The following is a 24,127-nucleotide window of genomic DNA, read 5'->3' on the forward strand; positions in this document are numbered from 1 at the left end:
AGGTAACTTTGAAACAATACAAATAATAAGTAACAGAAAACAACAGTCTCAGTCTCTATCCATAATTCCAATCCAATCCATAATTCAAAAATAACCTCAAAACTATCACCAAAATAAAGCAAAACAAACTCTACAGCATCCTAAACAAAACCGAAGCTGTTTTTCCAAGCAAGAGAAATTGAGTGCAGTGCAGATTTTAGCACAGTATTAATGTAAAGCTGGTGTGTCAAACTCGCATTGTCACGGCGGTGTCACGTGACATATCTGGACATTTTTTCCCCTTCGCTAAACATGGTGGGGGCGGAGCTAGCACGTGATACATCCATCCCGTGGGCTCCTCATGTAAAGAATTTACTATTTTTTTCATTTTGTACCCTAAAACTGGATTCCGAAGATCACAGACTTTATAATTGTATGTGAATGGAGATACAAATTGCTCCTATGACTTGAATAATTTTTTTCTGCAGCCCTAGTTCAGTGAAATCCCAATCCACTAGTTTCTAGGCTTTTTTTTCCAGCAGCCAACAAGCTCCCTGCTGCCCATTGGGAGACTAATTAGTCTTCCAATATAATATATATATATATATTTAACTGTCATACTGGCAAATCTCAGAATTAATTTTAATGATAGAAAATCTTAGGAATACTCTTAGGTCAGACTTTGCATGATTGGGAATTTAACTAAAAGTAATTTTATACATTCAATTTTACAATTTTGCAGGCATGCTTAACTGTTTATCCCTATTTGTTTCAGGTGGAACAACACCTGCTCAGTGGGAAGACATAACAGGAACAACGCCATTAACATACGTAAATGAATGTGTTTCCTTCACCACAAACGTATCTGCCAGGTACAGTACCCAATAATAAAACTGTAAAGAGCATTTCAGAACCATAACCTTAGTCTGGCAGTGTATTATGCATAAACATCTTGTCCAAAAATCACCTGCTGCTATTTATAATAGGATCCTTAATTTTGACCTAATCCTGAATAAATCAAATTATAATTAACTTTGAATGCTATACTAAATAAAAAAATCTAATGCCAACAGTGCAAATAAACTTACTGTTCTCTGATAGTTGCTCCTATGACAGAATTCTAAACAACTGTTCCCTTAGGATTCCATAGACTGAAGGTGTTAGAAATGTTGTTCTAAGGCAGGGGTGTCAAGCTCAAGGCCCGGGGGGCAGAACTGGCCCACAGGATGCTTAGATTTGGCTCGTGGGGCCGCCCTGGAAACAGTGAAGGACTGGCTCACAGTCCCTCTGCCAGCAAAAACAGAGCTCAGGAGGGCTGCACATGGCCCGCAGCTGAAAATGGTGCTCGGGAGCCCGTTTGCTCTGGCAGAGTGCTCGGGCCGCCACAGGTGACATCGAGCTGGCAATGTCCACCCTGGCCACCCCCCAGGTCAAACAGAACCCTAATGCGGCCCTCAATGAAATTGAGTTTGACACCCCTGTTCTAAGGCATTAGAATGTGGCCCTGATTTCAAAAATTGAGCACTCTGATAAGGATTTTCTTGTCTTTCTTTTAAAGTCTGTTGGTTAGAATAGTAATGAAAAATTCAGGAAGAGGAGAACAATAGAGTGCTTTGGGTAGCAAGATGGATTGCATATCAATTTAATAAATAATAATAAATAAACAATTGCAAAAGATAGAATTGGAAAAAACAAAGGTATTGGGGGCAAAAGCTTTTCAGACTTTGGTTTAAATTAAGGTTCAAGTGTCAATGAAGACATTCTATAATCCTGACTAAATTAGCAATACATTCAGATACATTTCAGTCCTGATCCAACCCTCACATCAAAGTCCAGGGGGCAGTTCAATTACTGTCAAATCTGAATCATATTTGAAATATATAATATTTAATATAATATATTATAATATATAATATAGTAAATATTTGAATTTGTCTTTCACATCAGGGATTTGAAATCAGTGCTAGTTCCTAGTGTTTTAGAAGTTTCATCACATTTATTATTGTCTTTCCTCCCCACCTGTTAGATTTTTTTGGTAATAATTTAATATATTTGTTTACTTTCAGATTTTGGTTGATAGATTGTCGACAGATACAAGAATCTGTAGCATTTGCTTCCCAAGTCTATAGAGAAATTATATGTGTACCTTACATGGCCAAATTTGTGGTGTTTGCCAAATCTCATGATCCCATAGAAGCCCGACTAAGATGTTTCTGCATGACCGATGATAAAGTGGATAAAACACTAGAACAACAAGAAAACTTTGCTGAAGTTGCTCGAAGTAGGGATGTAGAGGTATTATTTTTATTTATATTTTTGGACATGTTAGTTTAAAACAATTGTTTCCATTGTCTTACGAGTTAAAAAAATAGAGCAAGGAGAAAAATATCTCATTATTTTAAAGAACCTAGTGTCATATATTAAATATATTAATATTTAATTTGTTAATTCAAAATCACAGCATGGTGGAAGGAATTAAACTTTTTCACTTATGCTGTTTTCTTTACAAAAGCAGCCATTATTCTGTAGCTTAATTTTCTCTGAGATGAAACATACTGTAAACATAAGTAGAACAATAAATGTTAAATGGGAAAAGTGTAATGAAACCAAATGATGGATCTTTATTGCAAAACAGCATTTTCAAATTAAATGTGCTTATAGATAACTGTATAATCACCACTCTTTCCTACAATTCATATTATAGATAACTGTAGATAACTTATAGATAGCTTATAGATAACTGTATAATCACCACTCTTTCCTACAATTCATATTTTTATTCAGATTGAGTTGATATTGTATTGGTATTATAATTTGGGTTAGTTCAAAATACCAGAATTTAGACTACTTGAAATATTAAAAATGATATGTATTGCAATTAAATACATTAAAATATTGTTTTTGTTCTTTCAAAATAAGAGAACACAAAGAGGATATAGGAACCACTGGCTATTTTTTATCAGCAATTTTGGTGGTTAATGCTTATAATACATACATACATACATACATACATACATACATACATACATACATACATACAAACAAATAGGTGTCTTAATTAATAGCATGATCAAATATAGGATCAGTTATAGGAACAAAATTTACAAAATCCAAGAATCTTTCTTTAAATCCTACCAACTTTTCCTGTATGATGGAAGGAGAAAATTATTGACAATATAGTAATATATGAACAATCTGAGAATCTAATATTGCTACAATAGAGGCTGGAATATTATTAAGAATTTTTGTTTTATGGTTAATAATATATATTACTTTTAAAATAATATATATATTGATATAGCTGACTATTTTGTTATAAGATGTCATAAAACCATTCCAACATGACCTCCTTTATGACAATTTCTTGCAAAAATCTCTATTAGCTTTGGGCTTTACATTTTTATTTTATTTATTGAATTTATTGAATTTCTATACCGCCCTACTCCCGAAGGACTCAGGGCGGTGCACAGCCATGAGATAAAACACATAGATATACAAAATTTAAAATCGAATAAAATGAATTAAATGAATTTGGCTGAATTAATACCCAAATTTAAGATACCCATATTTTAAAATACATTAAAAATTTAGAATTTACACTCAAAAGGGAGAAGATTTAGGCGAGGCCAGCTTGATGAAATAAAAGCGTCTTCAACTCGCGGCGGAAGGTGCGCAGATCCGGAATTCTCCGTATCTCTGGGGGGAGCTCATTCCAGATCGTCGGTGCCCCCACAGAGAAGGCTCTCCCCCTAGGGGCCGACAGCCGACATTGTTTGGCCGACGGCACCTGGAGGAGCCCATCTCTGTGGGAGCGTACTGGTCGGTGGGAGGCTGTTGATGGTAGTAGGCGGTCCCGTAAGTAACCAGGTCCCAAGCCATGGAACGCTTTAAAGGTGGTAACCAGAACCTTGAAGCGCACCCGGAAGACCATCGGGAGCCAGTGCAGCTCGCGCAGGAGAGGCGTTACATGGGAGCTCCATGTTGCTCCCATAACCACCCGCGCGGCCGCACTCTGCGCCAGCTGGAGCCTCTGGGTGCACCTCAAGGGGAGCCCCATGTAGAGAGCATTACAATAGTCCAGACGAGAGGTGACAAGGGCATGAGTGACTGTGCGTAACGAGTCCCGATCTAGAAAGGGACGCAACTGGCGAATCAGGCGAACCTGATGAAAAATCCTCCCAGTCACGGCCGTCAAGTGCTCTTCTAAAGACAGCTGTGAGTCCAGGAGGACGCCCAAGTTACGAGCCCTTTCCGTGGGGGCCAATGATTCGCCCCTAATAGCCAGCGATGGCGCCAGCTGACTATATCGGGACGTCGGAAACCACAGCCACTCGGTCTTGGATGGGTTGAGCCTGAGCCCGTTTCTCCCCATCCAGATCCGTACGGCCTCCAGGCACTGGGACATCACTTCAAGGGCATCGTTGAGGTGGTCCGGGGTGGAGATGTACAGCTGGGTGTCATCAGCGTACAGATGGTACTTCACCCCGAAACCACGGATGATCTCGCCCAGCGGCTTTACATAAATGTTGAACAGAAGGGGTGAGAGAACCGATCCCTGCGGCACCCCACATATAAGGGGCCTCGGAGTCGATCTCTGCCCCCCTGTCAACACAGACTGCGACCAGTCAGAGAGAAAGGAGGAGAACCACCGTAAAACGGTGCCTCCCACCCCCAACCCTTCCAGCCGGTGCAGCATGATACCATGGTCGATGGTATCAAAAGCCGCTGAGAGGTCTAACAGGACCAGGACAGAGGAACAACCCCTGTCCCGAGCCCTCCAGAGATCATCAACCAACGCGACCAATGCCGTTTCCGTGCTGTACCCAGGCCTGAAGCCCGACTGGAACGGATCTAGATACGACGCTTCCTCCAGGTACTGGGGTAGCTGTCGCGCGACCACACTCTCAACAACCTTCGCAACAAAGCAAAGGTTGGAGACTGGATGATAATTAGCCAATACTGCCGGGTCCAGGGAAGGCTTCTTGAGGAGAGGCCTTACCACCGCCTCTTTCAAGGCGGCGGGAAAGACACCCTCACCCAACGAAGCATTTATAATCCCCTGGAGCCAGCCTCGCGTCACCTCCCAGGAAGCCACACTAACCAGGAGGGACACGGGTCCAACAAACATGTGGTCGCGTTCAATCTACCCAGAATCCTGTCCACGTCATCTGGGGTCACAGGATCAAACTCATCCCAGATAACAGTCTCAAGACCTGTCTCCGTCACCCTCGCTGGATCTATCCCGTCAGAGTCCAGACCTGCCCGAATCTGAGTGATTTTGTCATACAGATACTGAACAAAATCCTCGGCTCTTCCCTCCAAGGGGTCCTCCCGCGCTTCCTGGTGGAGCAGGGAGCGGGTCACCCTAAACAGGGTGGCCGGGCGATTATCTGATGACGCAATAAGAGCAGTAAAATGAGTACATTTTGCTGCTTTTATCGCCACTAGGTAACTCCTAATATGAGATCTTACCAGTGTTCGGTCAGATTCAGAAAGACTAGCCCTCCAACAGCTCTCTAGGCGTCTTTTCCGGCGCTTCATCTCCCTCAGCTCCTCGGTGAACCAAGGAGCCAGGCGAGATCGGCGCCGGGTCAGAGGCCGCAAAGGCACCACTCGATCCAGGGCTCCAGCAGCCGCCCTATCCCAGGCGGCCACTAGTTTCCCAGATGAAGCGTGAGCCAGAACCTCCGGGATTGGCCCAAGCTCCATCTGGAACCTATCAGGTTCCATCAGGTGCCTGGGGCGGTACCATCTTACCGGTTCCGCCTCCCTGCGGCGGGGTGCTGCGGTTCGAAGGTCAAGGCGAAGGAGCGAGTGGTCTGACCATGACAAGGGCTCGATGACTATATCCCCTATCTCGAGATCACTCAACCACTGTCCAGAGACAAAAACCAAGTCCAGTGTGTTTCCCCCAGTGTGCGTAGGGCCACGAATTAGTTGGGTCAGGTCCATGGCCGTCATGGAAGCCATGAACTCCCGAGCCACCTCAGACGCCTCACCCACGGATGGCAGGTTGAAATCCCCCATGACCATAAGTCTGGGGGTATCAACCGCCACCGCGGCAATAACGTTGAGTAGCTCGGGCAGGGCTGCCGCCACGTGGCAGGGAGCCAAGTACGTGATCAGCAAACCCATCTGAACCCCGTGGCCCCACTTCACAAGGAGGGACTCACAACCAGCTGTCTGAGGTACAGTGGTCTCCCTCGGCTTAAGGCCTTCTCTAATAATAACCGCTACTCCCCCGCCCCTCCCCTGTGACCTTGGCTGATGGAATGCATGGAAACCTGGTGGGCACATTTCTACCAGAGGGACCCCTCCCTCTGGGCCCAACCAGGTCTCCGTAATACCCGCCAGGTCCGTTCCCCCCTCGTAAACAAGATCACAGATGAGGGGGGCTTTATTTACTACAGACCTGGCATTGCACAACATCAGACGAAGGCCCGGGCCCTGAAGGTCTGTACTACCTGGAGAACGGGTGGAGCCTTGGGGGCCGGAGCACTCTACCGCTTGAAGACAGCGGGTGCGTGCTCCCTTAACATGATATGGCCCCCTGCTCCCGCCATATCTACCCCTCCCACACACAGTACCGATGGTAAAAGCATAGTCTGGACCAGCTCAACCCCCTCCGGATCCCCCACCACCCCCGCCGAACGTCCTGGCCAAGCCCGACTCTCCCCCTAGTGGGTTATCCCCCAAACCCACATTGACTGAACTGCTCTTAAAACAGCAGTATAGGAATGTGGCAGGACCTTACCTACCAAGAGACATACAGTATTTTAGAAAACAGGTTTACAATATCAAGCTAACAAATCAGTGAAATCAACTTAGAATGCTAACGCTTAAAGAGCTAAAATTCAATTAATCAATTAGCATTTGGTGTGTTTCCAATAGCTGTATTGAAGGAAAATATAATTCCTTATTTATTAATTAATTAATTAATTAATTAATTAATTAATTAATTATATTTCTATACCACCTTTCTCCCGTAGGACTCAAGGCAGTGTACAGTCAAGAAAAATATAGATACACAAACATCATAAAATTGCTAATTAAAATTATTATTATAACATAGTTTGGCCCAATTAAATAGAACCTAAAATTAGATAACATTTTAAAAACATTCATGTGTTCATATGTTTAGCCCCGCTTGTTGGAACATCAGAGTTTTGAGGGCACGGCAGAAAGCACGGAGATCAGGGATATTTCGTATCTCAGAGGGCAGTTCATTCCAAAGGGTTGGAGCCCTCACAGAGAAGGCCCTCCCCCTGGGAGTCACCAGTCGGCATAATTTGACTGACGGTACCCTGAGTCTCCCTGTGAGAACAAACTGGTCGGTGGGAGGCTATTGGTGGCAAAAGACGGTCTCGTAGGTACCCAGGTCCTAAGCCATGGAGCACTTTAAAGGTGATAACTAACACCTTGAATCGCACCTGGAAGATCACCGGGAGCCAGTGCAGCTCGCGTAGAAGAGGTATTACATGGGCGCAACGAGCTGCACCCATAATCACCTGCGCGGCTACATTCTGGACCAGTTGGAGCCTCCGGGTGCTTTTCAAGGGGAGCCCCATGTAGAGAGCATTACAGTAGTCCATACGGGAGGTGACTAGGGCATGAGTGACCGTGCGCAAGGTATCCCAATCCAGAAAGGGACGCAAATGGCGGATCAGGCGAACCTGATAAAAGGCACCCCTGGCCACGGCCGTCAAATGATCTTCTAAAGATAGCCATGAATCCAGGAGGATACCCAAGTTGCAGGCCCTCTCTGTGGGGAGCAAGATCTCATCCCAATTGTCAGTGATGGTACCAGCTGACTATACCGGGACGCCGGAAGCCACAGCCACTCGGTCTTGGAGGGGTTGAGCCTGAGCTTGTTTCTCCCCATCCAGATCCGCACGGCCTCCAGGCAACGGGACATCACAGCAAGGGCATCATTGGGGTGGTCTGGGGTGGAGATGTATAGCTATGTGTCATCAGCATATTGATGAACACTCACCCCGAAACCACGGATGATCTCGCCTAGCGGTTTTACATAAATGTTGAACAGAAGGGGTGAGAGGACTGACCCTTGTGGCACCCCACAAATAAGGTGCCTCGAGGTCGACCTCTGCCCCCCTGCCAACACAAACTGCGAACGGTCAGAGAGGAAGGATATGCTTCCCACCTTTGTTCATGTGGAGTAGGTATTACTAAATTTTCTTTTTACTTTCATACTTTGATTTTTGAAAAGATACTTCCACATTTTAATTAAGTTCCTATCAGTCTATCCTTACTATTTATTGCTGAATCAGAATCTCTTTAAATGTTGGAACATCTATTGTGCTGCATGCAGAACCCATCAGAAGTTGAATATTTTATCTTAGTTACATATTTTTGACAGTTTCTTTTTTGCTTTACTATGGTTTTTGGTTGTTGCCCATTACAAAGCAGTACATGAATTAAAAACATAGGGAGGTAATCCTATTAAGCTTTTCTAATTTATGGTATTCTGTTTACATTTGATTTAATCAATTAAAATTTATTTAACCAATTTTGTTGTATACATGATGTACAATGACAATAAAGGCTTTGAATTTAATCAGATTTAAATAATTTTCATAGATCGATAGATAGATAGATAGATAGATAGATAGATAGATAGATAGATAGATAGATTTTATTGACAAACTGTGTAAAAAATTAGGAAAGAAAAAACACAATTTCCTAAAATGTTTGAGCATTTTACATTGGATTGAGGACATATTGCATATATGAAATGTTTTATTTAATTACTAAGAAATGTTGATTGTCTGGAAATAATAATTTGTTTATATATATTTAGAATCTCTTGCATACATTTTAATCCATATTTGCTCCTGCTGTTTATTTACAATTGCAATGGGGTGAGCTCTTGCATGTTGGCTTATAGTCTTGCTGGCCACATGACCATGAAAATGTCTCTGAACACTGGCTCCATCAGCAACTGGGACAGGGGAAACCTTTTTCTTTATATTAATAACTTTTTTTTTAATAAGGCTAACAATATGTTCTAATTTAGCAAAAATAAATATAAGAACAAAATTAAGGAACGTTTTATTTTCTTATTAATTATGTGTAGGTATTAGAAGGAAAACCTATATTTGTGGACTGCTTTGGGAATTTAGTACCATTAATAAAGAGTGGCCAACATCATATATTCAGTTTTTATGCCTTCAAAGAAAACAGACTTCCATTGTTTGTCAAGGTAATTTTGATATAAATATAAATATGTATAATTTTGATATAAATATATATGTTGAGTTTGGTTTTATTTTATTTCAATACCAGTAATAAAGTTATATTGTGTTGGTTTCTGTTGTTTACCATTGGGAAAAGGTGGAGGTAAGTGACAAAAAAAAACCCCAATACTATGATAATTAAATTTTTAAAGGTCAACTGTCTATATCAGGGGAACTCTCCAATATTACAAAATATTAGTTACCTGTTCTGTGTTTTAATTTCTTTGGGGTTCTCTTCTTCCGTCTCAGAATGATACCCTGTTCCTCTTGAATAATTAACTTTTCTTTCATCTATTTGCTTTGCAGTTTGATCCACAGTCCCTTTATGACCAATTTAGTGTATTTTTTTTCTACTCATTATTATATTCAGTTCACATTCAATCAACATCCATACATTCTGTAATTCATATTTTTACCATATAGATTTCTTAAGAATCTTATTTCCAGTATGTTCAGCTTATTGTGGTTTTTGTGGCACAACCAATGCTCACTTTCATATAACAAAGTCAGCTGAAACAATCCTTATACTCTGCTTCTTTTAATAAACATTCATTTGTTGCCATATATTACTCATTATTGGCATTTGTAGAGTTTGTAATTGTCTGTCCTGATAACATTCTATCAACATATACAAATCCACGTAATTGTTTAAGCTTTTTGCCATTTATACATAACTTGCAATTATTCACTCCATTTTCCCATCAAATTCCACTGCCTTAGTCTTTGATACTATAATTTTCAGATCCATATTGCTCTGTATAGAATCATGCAATCACTAAGGTTCTCAGTCAACATTTGTTTAATTTCCATTGTTTGACATATTACTCCCACTCAAATATGTAAAATATTCCACACACATTTTGGCACTTTGTAATATAATTATTTTGATTTTGTTCTAAGTAGTTTCAAATCCTCTTCCCATATATCCACTTTCTATGTATTCTGTTAGGAAATTAGTCTGTCTTTAACATTGTTTTATATAGAAGATAGACGATATCTTCTTGCAATCTTTTTACGTTCGCTCATGTTTCTTTCCTTTTCTAGTATATCCATTTTTTTCCAGGAGACAATCTTGACATTCTGTCCCATATATAGAATCTTTTTTTTTTTTTTTGTATCCTATATTAAGGTCTTTTCTTGTATCCTTTATTAGGTCTTTTTGAAACAAACAGAACTTTTTCTAAACACATACTCACTGAATAGATATAATGCTGTTTTGTTCTTGGATATATGAATGACCCAATCATTTTTTGAAGTCTCTTGACTTGTTCTTATTCAGCCAATAATGGAACCTAGCAAAGTTCCCACCACACTCCTCTGAATTCCATTCATTCCTAGGACTGCATAACTTTTTCCAGATTTCATCCCTAGTTCTTTCATTATCACCATTCTTTAGACATGGCCACCATTATCAACCCATGTATTTGTATTTTCAAACCTACTTGTAGCAAGCTGGATAACCACAGTTTATCTTCTGATTCATAATTAAACCTTCACCTCCACTTTGTTGTAAATATTCATTAACTCAATTTCAAATGTTGCATTTTTTTATTTCCGAAGACCAGTTATACAAATGACCAAATAAAATCAGAAAAAAGAAAATTTTGTCAGGTGAGGTTGGAAGTTAACTGTTGCCTCTTTTTAATATCTGCAACATTACATTTGACTTCCATGTAGATAGTTTTATGATACGAGTTTGGAAATACAAGTTGGATATAAAAACCAGACATTTTCCCAGGTGCAGTTAATAAGAGATGGTCCTTTTGAAGATGCTTATAAAATTTAGCAGAAAAAAGGACATATAGCATCATACTGATCAAATTCCTTGTGACTGAAGAATATATCATGTGATGATGGGAGGATTTGCCTGGCCCTGAAAAATACTTTCCTCAGGCTAAAGAAAGTTAGGGTGTGCAATATCCTAAACTCTGACAGAGTTAACTGATTGAACATTGTTTGATGTAGCTCAGTATTTTTAATCTTAGCTTTTTGACCAGAGCATAGTCCAAAATTAATAAGAAATCTACAGCCTCGCAGATATTCTTCCTGTTCTATTGCCTTTGTCCATGAAGAGAAACAATCAGCAGCTAAAACTAGCAATAGCAACTCTATAGAAAAAGGAAGTCCAAATATTTCCAACATGCTTGAGTACAATGTTGCCTGAGTACAATGTTGGGGTATCATATAGTATGGCAAATAATGACCTTAAAACTTGGTTTGTATTTTTGGGAGGCATTTTCTTCATATGTAAACCTGAACTGCATAAAATATTTAGTATTTTAGCTTTAAAAAGACTAGTATTTTAGCTGTATCAGTTTATATCATTTGGAGTAAAGTAAACTTTGCGTAGCCTGTTGAAATCATGACTTGCTGAATATATTCATTATAGACTTTCCAGGGTCTGTTGTCATGAAAAACTACTACTAAATATTTAAAGCAGTATATCTGTTCAGTCCTGTTCTGGTAAATTATACAAGTTTGTTGTGTTAGGGTTTTGACAAAATACATGAGTTTAGCTCTCTGGTAATCTATGTCTAAGCTGATTATGATACAGTGATGTACAAATATTCTCACTATACATTCAAGCATAATAGTTTACAAGACCTGCAGCCTTAGGCACATGAAAATTTGGGGAGCAACACTGCTTAATAAGATCAGACTATCTTCATTCAGATTTATAGTATTTAATTCTGCCTGGTCTCATTCATAGCCATGCTTTTTATCTTTTCATTTTAAGTCACATTAAGTGACACACTAAATGACAACACAGTAACGGTTGTCATCAGATGGGCCCTCCACCACTCATCATGCTTTAGTCAGCTGAAGATTTCACCTTTAATTCTATCTGTGACATGCAGTAATACTTGCTGAGTAAGAAAAGTACTGATTATTTCTGGCATATTTTTTGCCAGCATATCACAATTAAAACCCAGCTTTATTCCTTGCAAATTAGGATTTCTCCTTAAGATATGACTTTGGAATCCAATACACTATTGCCCATATTCACCAACAAAGAGATACATGCAGTACTGACATGTTCAGAGTGTTGGGTTTGAATTCCTGCTATTTTTCTGCACTAGGTTCGGGATACAACACAAGAATCTTGTGGACGTCTATCATTTATGAAAGAGCCTAAATCTTCAAGAGGTCTGGTACATCAAGCTATCTGCAATCTGAATATCACATTACCAATATACACAAAGGTACTCCCCAGTTAAAATATAACCTGCTTATACACTTACACTTCTACATTGTAATTTAAGATACACTAAACTTGTTCTATAGTTTTGTACTTTTCACAAATTTTAAATTACATAGCATTATGTAAATATCCATGATTTAATATCACATATTTGGGGTGCATAAATTATGTAGCATTCTTTCCTGTCAGAGGATCTCTAGTTTCCTTGAGTGTTGAGAGTCATATACCGTATTTTTCAGAGTATAAGACGCACTGGAGTATAAGACGCACCTAACTTTTTTGGTGAGGAAAAGAAGAAAAAGAAATGTCCCTCTGCACAATTTTGTCTTGTTGCAGCAAACAGCAAACATACTGCTCTACTTTCATTTTCATTTTCAGCATAGCTTGATTAGCCCAAGGGGGAAAAAAATCTGCTCCAGCAATTTACCTCTTTGCAGCAAGCAGCAGAGCCCTGTGCAAAACAGCTGAGAACAAATCAGCTGAGAGTCGGCAGGCCAATCCAATCAACTTGTGCTAATTAGGCTGTGCTGAAGCTGAAAGGAGCTGTTTTTTCTTGCTGTTTGCTTGCAAGGAGGTAACTGCTGCGAGGCAGAGGCCAAAGGGTGGGGGCCAGTGGATGGGCGGGGCTACATTTGGTGTGTAAGATGCACCTAAATTTTCACCCCCCTTTAGGGGGGAAAAAGGTCCTTCTTATACTCCGAAAAATACGGTATATGTCTCAACACTATATGGAAGCAATGGCTCATTAGGATGAGTTAACATTTATCAATAATCTGTAACAACCAACATTGTTAACACTCACTCATTAAGCCATTTTTGTGTGCATTTGCATGCATAGTGAACTTGATTAGCAGGATAATGCTGGACAATTTTTTCTTTTTTAAAAAAATTAAAACTGTAAAACAGATTTGGTATTTGGCATTTTTTATTTATAGCTTTCTTACTCAGCCCCAAACTAATTGGCTTATTTTCCAGCTTTATGTTGTTCATAGATGACTTGTATAGTTAGTTAAATAAACAGGAAAATTGTATGAGAAACCACATGCAAATATTCTAACTTCAATGTAATTCGAACATAGCAACATTAAATTTGAAACTTAACTAGTGATACAAATATAAATCTATACTAATGCTTACATTTTCTTGTTGTTATTTTTAAGAAGTTATCTTTAAGAAACTTTCTACACAGATTGAATTTTGGCATATTTGAGAAACAGTGTTGTAAGTTCAATACATAATAAACAAAAAATCCCAACATGAAATAGCTTTTCTTCTTCGAACTTACCTGAATCCCCACTTTTCTTAACTAAACCAACTTTCCTGTTCTCTTTTCTTTCCTTCTTAGGAGAAAGTGCAAAAATTGTTTTCATTATGTATTCTTACCAATTAAATGTGTCCAGAAATCATACTTTTCCTTTAATTGCATCCTATCTTTCCTTGCTCTGTTTTTCTTTTCTTGCATGGCATATTGGATTAAAGGAATCAGAATCAGATCAAGAACAGGAAGAAGAGGTAACTTTGCTAATTCTGCTGTAAAATTGCTAGGATAAGGATCTAAATTGGGAAAGAGCAGTCAGTTGAATGCCAGATGACTTTATGTCAAGTATGAACAACTTATTGCCTATTGACTAGAAGTGGCCCCATCTCAAATCAATTATTTCATGTAAATATTGACCAAGTTTCATAAGCCCTTTGCAATCAATCCAGTTATAAACTATCTAGAATCCATATTTATTCCATTACATTTTCTGTTTTGGAAAGAGAGAAGAGATTAACTGAAAGGGAAAAAGAAATATATATTTATAAGCAGTAAATGTTAATTGCTAATTTGAACCAATATATATTACCAATGAATGAGACACATATACAATTTACAAGTAAATTATCTAAATATATAAAATTTATATCTCTAAGTTAGCTAAGCTACTTTAATAACATAGCGCATATACAACTTAGTCCACTCCACTGGTTCTGAAGTGAAAGCTTACATATTTATTAGTGATGTCCTCTAAGGATAATGAAAGTTCAAGCTACAGCTGATTTAACTTTTTATATTTACATCCTTGTAGTTGAGGTGAGTTTGTTCTTTTAGCTATTTTATCCAGGAATAAATGTCAAGCAAACAATAATTAGAAAGAAAGGATGTCTTTTCTTTAAGTTCTTAGAATCTTTTATAATTTCTAAAATTAACTGCAATTGTCGAGTATTTCAGGTAATTGGAGTCATTTATTGTAATTTGTCTCCAATATAATTACCTTTGCAACAGTGCAAAATGACCTGAATTGCAGTTAGCAAAACTGTTCCCTATTGAGTTATTTTGATGAAATAATTTTTCTCATAAGGCTTTTATAGCAACATGCAGACAATGGATAATTATTAAAAGCAAAAAAGTTTTTAAAAAATGCAGGGGCAAAGTTTTAAAATTTTAGTGGGAAGTGATTCTCTGTAAATATAAAATCATGAATTAACATCTTCAGTTGCTGACTAGTAAAGAACATATAAATAAATAGGCATATAAATAAAAATAGAATATTCAAAAGTAATTATTTGTAAAAGAAAATACAAAGAATAAAAATATAGAAGAATAAATAGCATGTAAAAATATAGTATTTTATACTTAAAAAACTTTTAGTAAAATAGATGATTCAAAATTCTCTAGCAAAACATGGCAAAAATATAAATATAAATGCTTTGAATCTTAAAAGATCTTTAGACTATTTCTAGCTTATTGTATGTCACCATTTTTGCTACTAACCTCTCAAAATACTTTCCTAAGTGCAGGTTAAAAATAACCCACTTTCCATTTCTGAATTATTTACCATCTCACCCTGTCCAGTTCAATGGCTTGTGCCCTCACTTTTTAACATCCAGTATAATAAATACAGTGAATTAACCATTAGTATTGTGTGTATAAATTGAATTCATGATCTCTAATGACGTAAAAGCATGGCTAATTCCATCACTCTAAGTAACTAACTTAACTGCAATCCTAAGAATATTTATTAAGAAGAAAATGAATTCAGTTTGGTTCTTTGTATGAGAATATTGAGAATTGAGCTGTTAATGTCATGTGCATTTCTACAATGAAAGATTGTAGCCTAGGTCTAGTTCAGAGTAGTTTCCATTGGTTATTGTAACATCATGTTTTTATAACCCATTCATTCTTTGTTTTCTTTCAGACTGATATGACATCAGAAAAACGTAAGATTTTAACAAAACTATTATGATGTGCATGAATTATCTAATAAAGCATGAAAGGGATTGCAAACTTTAATTGCCACGGGTGATCATATTAACTTTATAAATATAAGTTTATAATACCCTAATTATAGTCTTTAGATGAAATCTGTTATTTGTTATTAATAATTTAAAATATTTAAAATATTTAGTTCATCTAAGCATTCTTGGTTTTTTTTAATTACCTGGTAACCCTGCTATTGCTGTTAGCCCTCTATATTGTAACACCTTCTCCCTTTTATTTTAAGTACATGACCTGAATTCATTTCATTTCATAAACTAATTACAGTATCACTTTTAAAAATTAAAATATTCAAACTGTCAAAACTCGTCATGAAATTACTCACATGAAAATGCCTAGGTGCTAGTATAAAAGTGATACTGTTGAAAGTAACAAAGATCTTTAAACCATCTATCTATGTCTTAATACTCTGGTGAAGTATTTCTGTGAAGATTTTTTATCTCTTAGAATTTTGTTTGCTGGAAATGAATTATTTTTGCCACAAATGAGCATAAAGTTAGGTATCTTTATGAGGTTAAAGATAGCTGCTGAAAAGTATACAGAGAATTAAGTCACATTACAGAAATAGGTAGTTGAGACTAGTAATCCAACAACCCTATCTAAATCAATGTAATAGTATGTGGGAGTGACCTTGGGAGACAAGGCAAAGAGAGCAATGTAGGGAACAATTAGATAAAGGCAGCTGAGCCTTCAGAAGGAATGTGGATGGGGTAAGAGGCTGAGAAGAATCCCTCCCCAGTTTCTTGGACTGTAAAGGGAGAGAAATATACATACAAGATTTGTTAAGATAACTTTATAGTAAAGTAGAATTAGCCCAGCTGGTTGTGTTTGCTGTCTGGTTTACCTTATAAGGTTGTCAATCAGCCGCTAACTCAGTCAAATCTTATTTGACAATTGCAGTAGCTAAATCACACCTTCTTATTTGGGGAATACTGAGTCCCTAATCCACTTTAATCATATATACCATTTTTTTTAAAAAAATTTGATTTATATGCCGCCCTTCTCCGGAGACTCAGGGCGGCTTACAGTGTGTTAAGCAATAGCCTTCATACTTTTGTATATTTTATACAAAGTCAGTTTATTGCCCCCACAAACTGGGTCCTCAATTTACCTACCTTAGAAAGGCCCTCTTCCTTTCATGACCTCTTCTATTAGCAGAGAACTAGTAAGCTTTCATCAATAGCAGTTACAATGAACTCTTCAATATCACAAAAGATCCACAGCAACCCAGAAAAAAAGATTAAGAAAAACAAGTTGAATATATACAAATAGCATTAGGCACATCTCTAATATCCACAGCTCACAGCCACAGCTGGTTGATCATGAAAAAAGACAGATTAACAAACTAAATTAGAAATAGCTATATAGTCCTTGATTTCTCTAAGGGGAGCCTTACTGCAAAACTTTTTAATCTTTATTCTTGTCATATCCAATGTTTTTTTCCAAATCAGATATGAAGTATATAGGATATACTGGATATAGAAAGTCCAACTTCACCACAGTATTTTCCACGTGATTTAATTCCATTTTAATTTTTAACCTTTAAGTTTTATTGGGCTTCTTTTAATGTAAGAATAGTTACCCTGCAATGTATGCAACAGCTTTGCTTTGCATGGAAATAACTTGGCTTACATATATATCAATATATGTATGTATATATCGTGTGTATGTTTGTGTCTGTATATCTCAGTATGAATGTTTCTGGTTGCCATTCATTACATTTTCTCCCTGAACATTTGAATTCTCTGTTCTGTGATGGTGGTGTTTTAATTATCCCCCTCCCCTTATTTTTCCATCTTATTTACTTATTTATTTCAATATGAGGATGTTCCAAAGTAGGACCATGCCTCTTGAAATATGTCTTTTATCTGTGTCATTATTTGGATGTAAGATTCCCCTTAGATGAAATGCCGGTTTGCAGCTACCTCAGATATCACTGTATTTCATTTATTGTAAAGTATTATAGAATTAAATGTAAATATAGATATTTTACTTTGATTATTGAATAATGTTTATATAATAATGACTTATGGTTCTGAAGTTTGCTACCACTGGCTTTCTCTTTGAGGATATCAGTTTTCAACCAATTACAATCCTTCTTTTGTTCTGTTTTTATTTGAGCATTGATCTGTAACATCCGAACAATCTTGAGATATCTATTTTTGTGTAAATTCCACACTTTCTTTTCCTTTCCTTAATTTGTTTTTATGGTGTCTTGGTTTATAAAAGCTTTGGTGTTTGTGTGTATGGATGTGTTGGACTGCAAAAACTAAGCAAGTTATTTCCTGCTTACTTTCCTTTTCAGTTTTCCCTATTAGCTTTGCTTTGCTTTTTTTTTTCCACCATCAGATTTGTGGACCCACCATTCCCAGACCATTTTGTTGATCCTCCTACTGCTGCAATCAAAAACAGTCATTTCAATCCTGATTACATTTGACAATCTCTATTTTTGATTTCCATTTATTTCCAATGTTTTCCCCTATTTCCATCAAAGATGATGACGAAACAGAATCTACAGAAACATCTGTCCTGAAAAGCCATCTTGTCAATGATGTTCCTGTCCTAGCAAGTCCAGATTTGCTGTCTGAAGTCTCTGAGATGAAACAAGATTTGATAAAAATGACTGCAATTTTGACAACAGACTCTTCTGAAAAAACAGATTCTATTAAGGTGAAAGATCTTACAAAAGCTGCAGATGAAGAGCCTGGAGAACCATTTGAAATTGTGGAAAGAGTTAAAGAAGACTTGGAAAAAGTGAATGAAATTCTAAGAAGTGGGAGCTGCCCCAAAGAAAAGCCAGCTATGCAGAGATCTGCTTCGGAAAAAAAGTTGGTGGAAGAAGATTGGGTTCTTCTAAGTGATGAAGAAATTGAAGAGGCCAAGCAAAATGTTCCTTTGGAAGTTTGTGAGCCTATTTGTGTAGAAAATAGACTAGGCAAAGGAAAATCAAAGAAAGAAACAAAAGATATGACAGGAATGATTGATTATCTCAGCGAAGATCTAAAAGTTTATGTGTCTTTGAATGAAGTGCAACCGAAGACATTTCAAGAAGACATAGTAGAAGAAAGATTTGAAGCTGTTGTTGTAAGCAGAGGTTCTGAAGCAGATAAAAAAGACAAAAAGAAGCAAGATCAATGCAAACCTACCCTGGAAATTAAAAAACCTGTTAGAAAGAAATTAAAAGATAAATTAAATCTAAAGGTTGAAGAAACCCAAGGAAAGGATAAGCCTTTAGGACTAGACAGAGTCAGTTCAGAGGAATCTTTAGATGAAGAACAACTATTAACTATTGCAGAGCCTATGAAAGATACTGCTGTGTCTCCAGTTATAGAAGAAACCCCTATTGGATCAATTAAAGATAAAGTGAAAGCTCTTCAGAAGCGAGTAGAAGATGAACAGAAAGGCCGTTCAAAGTTGCCAGTTCGACTTCAAGGAAAAGAGGGAGCTGAGAAGCCTGTTACAAAGCCATCACAGACTAAAAAGATCATTTGTAAAACAAAACCTCCAGGTTCTCCCTCTTCCACAAAGACTTCAGCTTCTCCACCAGCCACAAAGATTCCACCTTCTCCAAAAACTTCTGCTGCTTCTTCCTCCCCTTCTAAACTGTCATCTCCTTCTACTAAGAAGCCAGCTGTTTCTCCTACCACAAAAAAACCAACTCTTTCTCCCACGTCAAGGAAGTCACCAGTTTCTCCCACAGTTAAAAAGCCATCAGTTTCTCCCACAGCTAAAAAGCCTCCTGTTTCTCCTACATCCAAGAAGCCTTCTGTGTCACCATCTTCTAAAACAGAAAGAATTGAAGAAACTATGTCTGTTCGTGAACTAATGAAAGCTTTCCAGTCAGGTCAAGACCCATCAAAGCATAAAGCTGGACTTTTTGAGCATAAGTCTGCAAAGCAGAAACAACAGGATGCTGACAAAGGGACAACTAAAAAAGGAGCTAGTCAAGCAGAAAGTGAAAAGAAGCTAGCATTAACCTCTAGAGACACACATAAAAAAGACAGTCCTAAAAGCAAAAAGAACCAGGAACCTCAGACAGAGGTAGGTTTGCAATCTAAAAAAATCATGCAGAGTATACCTCATATAACCCTGAAGAAAGATTTAATCACAAAATCACAGAGTGACAGAAAAAAAGAACCTCCTGTCATTGTTGAAGAAAAATCCAAAGATGTAGCCCTGACATTTGATGACCAAGGAGATACTGAACTTCAGATTAGTCCAAATAGAAAGACATCAACTGATTTTTCTGATGTCATAAAAGAAGAGCTGGAAGATAATGATAAATACCAACAGTTGCGGCATATTTCAATTACAGAGGAAGGTGAGCTTCACTTAGATCAAGTTCTGACCAGTCCATTCAATGTTACATTTCCATCAGAATATGTGAAAGATGGGTTTTTGCCCACACTCTCCTTGCAAAGTGGTGCTTTGGATGGCAGCTCAGAAAGTCTTAAGCATGAAGGCATAGCAGACTCTCCAATTGGTAGCCTGCTTGATGGAACTCCCCAGAACAGCTCTGAGGAAAGTTATAAGCATGAGGGCTTGGCAGAAACTCCAGAAACAAGCCCCGAGAGCCTTCCATTTTCATCTAAGAAAACAGAAACTGCTGACCAGACGGAAGAAACTATATTAGCCAGTGCAGAGCAGAGGACATCAGAAATGCATTCACAAAGGGGTCTTTCTCCAACAGAAAAGGAAATTACTATTTGTGACAAAGACCTAAAAGAAACCACAGAATCCCATTCCCATCATATTTCAGAAGAACACTCCAAAGACCTAGATTCTAGCTCAACTCTGATTGATAAAGATGCTCTCCATGATAAATCATCAGTGCTGGCAGATCAAAGACATTTAACTAAATTAACTGAATCAACTGATTCTTTTATTGAAAAAGATGAGGACACATCCTTTGAGCCATATACCATTAGCAGAGGACTAGAGCTTTCATTTCCTAGCCAGGAGGGAGAAGGTCTTAGCCCAGCTGCAGATGAATCCATAGCTATAAGTCATAAAGATTCATTGGAAGCAAGCCCAGTGTTGGAAGATAATTCTTCACGTAAAACACCTGATTCCCTTGAGCCTAGTCCAACCAAAGAATCCCCCTGTCGTGATTCTCTGGAAAGTAGCCCTGTAGAACAGAAATCAAAGGCTGGCTTCTTTCCAGGTCCTGGTCCAATTCAGGCTATCCCTGCTAAAGCTGAAAACTTCCCAGAACTAGCACCTGTACGATCTAGACTCTTACGTGACCCTGATGGAAGCGCCGAAGATGACAGTTTAGAACAAACATCTCTTTTGGAGAGCTCAGGAAAAAGTCCTCTTTCACCTGAGACTCCTAGCTCTGAAGAAATTAGTTATGAAATCACACCAAAAATAACTGAATCACAGATTCTTGCAAATATACCCAAGTCCGCAGTAATTCCCGAGGTTAATGAAGAGCCAGAAGATGATTCAGAAGATGAACCAAAGAGAAGATACACTCCAGAAGAAGAGATGTTTAAAATGGTGGCCAAAATTAAGATGTTTGATGAGATGGAACAGGAAGAAAAACAGAAGAGGGACTATAGAAAGGATTTCAAACAAGATGATATTATTTCAGCTTCTGATTTAGAAGGTGCTTCTGAAACTAAAAGGCTGCCTTCAACAACTCTAGAAGATAATGCTTTATCTACAATAGTGACTTCTGGAGTTGTATCTAGAAAGAGCTCTTCATCCTCAGAAAGTGAGCCAGAATTAACAAAGCTGAAAAAAGAAGCTGATTCTGGGCTGTTAATGGAACCTACAATGAGACTGCAACCTTCTTCACCTCATCTTTCCAATATGGATTCCAGTTCCAGTCCTGAAGAGACAGGATTTCAGCCTATTGAGTCTAAGCAGCAAGCATTCAGTACTGAGGAGGATAACACAGAATCTGATAAACCAACTGAGGAAACCAAAATGTCGTGTGATACTTCACTTGCTTCTGATGCCAGCATCATCGCACAGGCTAGCGAATCAAAGTGCTATAGTACAGATGAGAGTGACACAGTTAGCCCTAATGGCCCTAAGATGCCACCTGAGGAATCTTTCTACCATTCTGCTGATGATGATGCTCAAAAAATAACTGAGTTATATGAAACTTCAGTGGCATCATACCAGCAGGATGATTCTTTAAAAGATAGTGTAGCATCTGAAGGAGTAATACCAAATGACTTAATTAGCATGGGAGGAACTTCAGAGGGCTCCTGTACATCTGGCACTTCTCATTGCTGTGTTTCACAAAATGATGTATTGGCTACTAATGTTTCACCTGACCACTCCCCTTTGGGAAGTGATATGGCTGGAACAGATCACAGGTTAGAGATGACAGACAGGGCTTTTCCTAGCATAGAGCACACCACAAAATATTCATCTCCAACAACCCCAAAAAGTAAATATGAAAGTGATATAGAAGAATTTGGCAAAAGCAGTGCTTTGCCTATAACAAGCCCTTATGAAAATGTCCCTTCACAACATTTTTTTACTAATGATGAAATTAGTAGAGAAATTAATTTAAAAACAAAAATAGACCAGTCATCTGAGGAAGATTATTCTGATAAAGAAAAAACTAAAATGGCTGAAGGTACAAGCATGAATTCTTTTTATAGAACACTATCAGAAGGTTCTGAAGTTCAGGTCCCAGAAGGTGTTTGTATAGAGATAGAATCCAAGCAAATGGACAACTTTCAGAAAAGACCATCTTCAACATCAGTCTCTACATCACTTGATGAAGCTGCTCTACAAGGTATCAGGCATGAAGCTGAAGAAATGATTAGCCAAGTAATTATAACTAGGACAGATGTGGATTCTGACAAGTGGAGTCAAATTCGTGAAGATGATGATGCTTTTGAGGCTAGAGTGAAGGAGGAAGAACAAAAAATATTTGGCTTAATGGTAGACAGGAGATCACAAGGCACCACACCTGATACAACACCAGCCAGAACACCTACTGAAGATGGGACTCCTTCCAGTGAACCAAATCCCTTTCTTTTCCAGGAAGGAAAATTGTTTGAAATGACAAGGAGTGGTGCCATTGATATGACGAAAAGGAATTATTCTGATGAAAGCTTAGACTTTTTCCAGATGGGGGAGCCATCTCAGGAAGAAGTGTCATTATCTGAAGAAATGAGAGAAGCTGAAGGCCTAGAATGTCCCCCTGAGGAACAATCTTTCATTTCAGTTGCACCTTCTGAATTTAATAAAGCAGAAACAGCTGTGAAAAGTCCCCTTATATCTGTATCAGAGGATGAAACCGCTGCTTTATGTAGCACAAAAGAAGATGTTAAATCTCGAATTCCTATTAAAATGGGTATTTCAGCCTCTTCAAAATCACCAAAGAAAGAAATAACAGCAGCTGATCATGACCTTCCCTCTAGTGATACATTTGATAGCTCCCAGATGCCTTGTCCTATCTCTCCTGATCAGACAGTGATTGATGTACAGTTAAATTTTTCCACAGTCACTAGGTCTGTTTGTGCTGAAAAAGAAGATGATTCCCCAGATTCCTCCCCAGAGGAGCAGAAATCTGTGATTGAAATCCCCACAGCTGCCATGGAGAGTGTGCCTTGTAGTGAAAGCAAATCCAAAATCCCCATTAGGGCTACTCCATCTACATTCCCATCATCAGATAAGTCAGAAGCTGAGAGCCTTCCTTCTGTTGGCTTCATAGACAGCCTGGAAGAACCACAGGATGATGCTTCCAAACCAAAATCTAAAATTCCAGTTAAGGCAATTTTTCAAAGAGGTGAGCAAGAATCTTTAGAGACAGAAACACCTGCCTGGCAGTCAGAATCAGCTAAAGTCCCTGATGTAACCTGCAAAGTACCTATGAAACAAGACATTAGGAGCAAATCTGAATCTGATGCCAGTGCCTCCATGGACTCAAAAGCTAAGCATTCAGTCAAAGCTAGAAGTTGCACTGAGTCAGAAGCAGAGACCAGAGAGAGGGTGGGTGAGATGAAGCTTGAACTAGAATCAGATGAGCTGATGACTGCCCGACCAAAGATATTTTCTTCACGATTACCTGTTAAGAGCAGAAGTGCCTCAACTTCCCGAAATGCTGTTAGTCCCTCAAAAGAAAGTAAGGAACATTTTTTTGACCTTTACAAAAATTCTATAGAATTCTTTGAGGAGATTAGCGATGAAGCTTCCAAGTTAGTGGATAGACTTACACAGTCAGAGAGAGAACAAGAATTAGTTTCAGATGATGAAAGTAGTAGTGCCCTAGAAGTTTCGGTTATTGAAAATGTGCCATCCATTGAGACCCAACAGTCACTTGCCGAGGACATCTTTGACACCAGGCCCATTTGGGATGAGTCCATTGAGACTCTGATTGAACGTATTCCTGATGAAAATGTCCCTGACCATGTTGAAGGTATTTGCCAGCCACTGGGTTCCCTTTGCTACGCATGTCATAAA

General features: G+C 38.3%; 1 protein-coding gene across 30 annotated transcripts in view; it reads left to right on the plus strand.

The window, feature by feature from the left end:
* The window catches only part of ANK2 (ankyrin 2), a 286,613-nt gene that overhangs the window by 241,947 nt on the left and 20,539 nt on the right, over positions 1–24,127 (plus strand). For 25 of the 30 annotated variants that reach the window (XM_087874452.1, XM_087874455.1, XM_087874462.1 and 22 more), the window contains 7 exons: positions 755–851; positions 2,046–2,274; positions 9,074–9,199; positions 12,314–12,436; positions 13,915–13,947; positions 15,615–15,636; positions 18,189–24,083. In XM_087874452.1, coding sequence (XP_087730578.1) covers positions 755–851; positions 2,046–2,274; positions 9,074–9,199; positions 12,314–12,436; positions 13,915–13,947; positions 15,615–15,636; positions 18,189–24,083 — 6,525 coding nt within the window. The remainder of the gene's footprint in view (positions 1–754; positions 852–2,045; positions 2,275–9,073; positions 9,200–12,313; positions 12,437–13,914; positions 13,948–15,614; positions 15,637–18,188; positions 24,084–24,127) is intronic. The other 5 variants (XM_087874465.1, XM_087874463.1, XM_087874457.1 and 2 more) reach the window with 2 other exon arrangements.

Source organism: Pantherophis guttatus, chromosome 8 (assembly GCF_059756535.1).
Source record: "Pantherophis guttatus breed Tessera chromosome 8, ASM5975653v1, whole genome shotgun sequence".
Classification (NCBI taxonomy): domain Eukaryota; kingdom Metazoa; phylum Chordata; class Lepidosauria; order Squamata; family Colubridae; genus Pantherophis; species Pantherophis guttatus.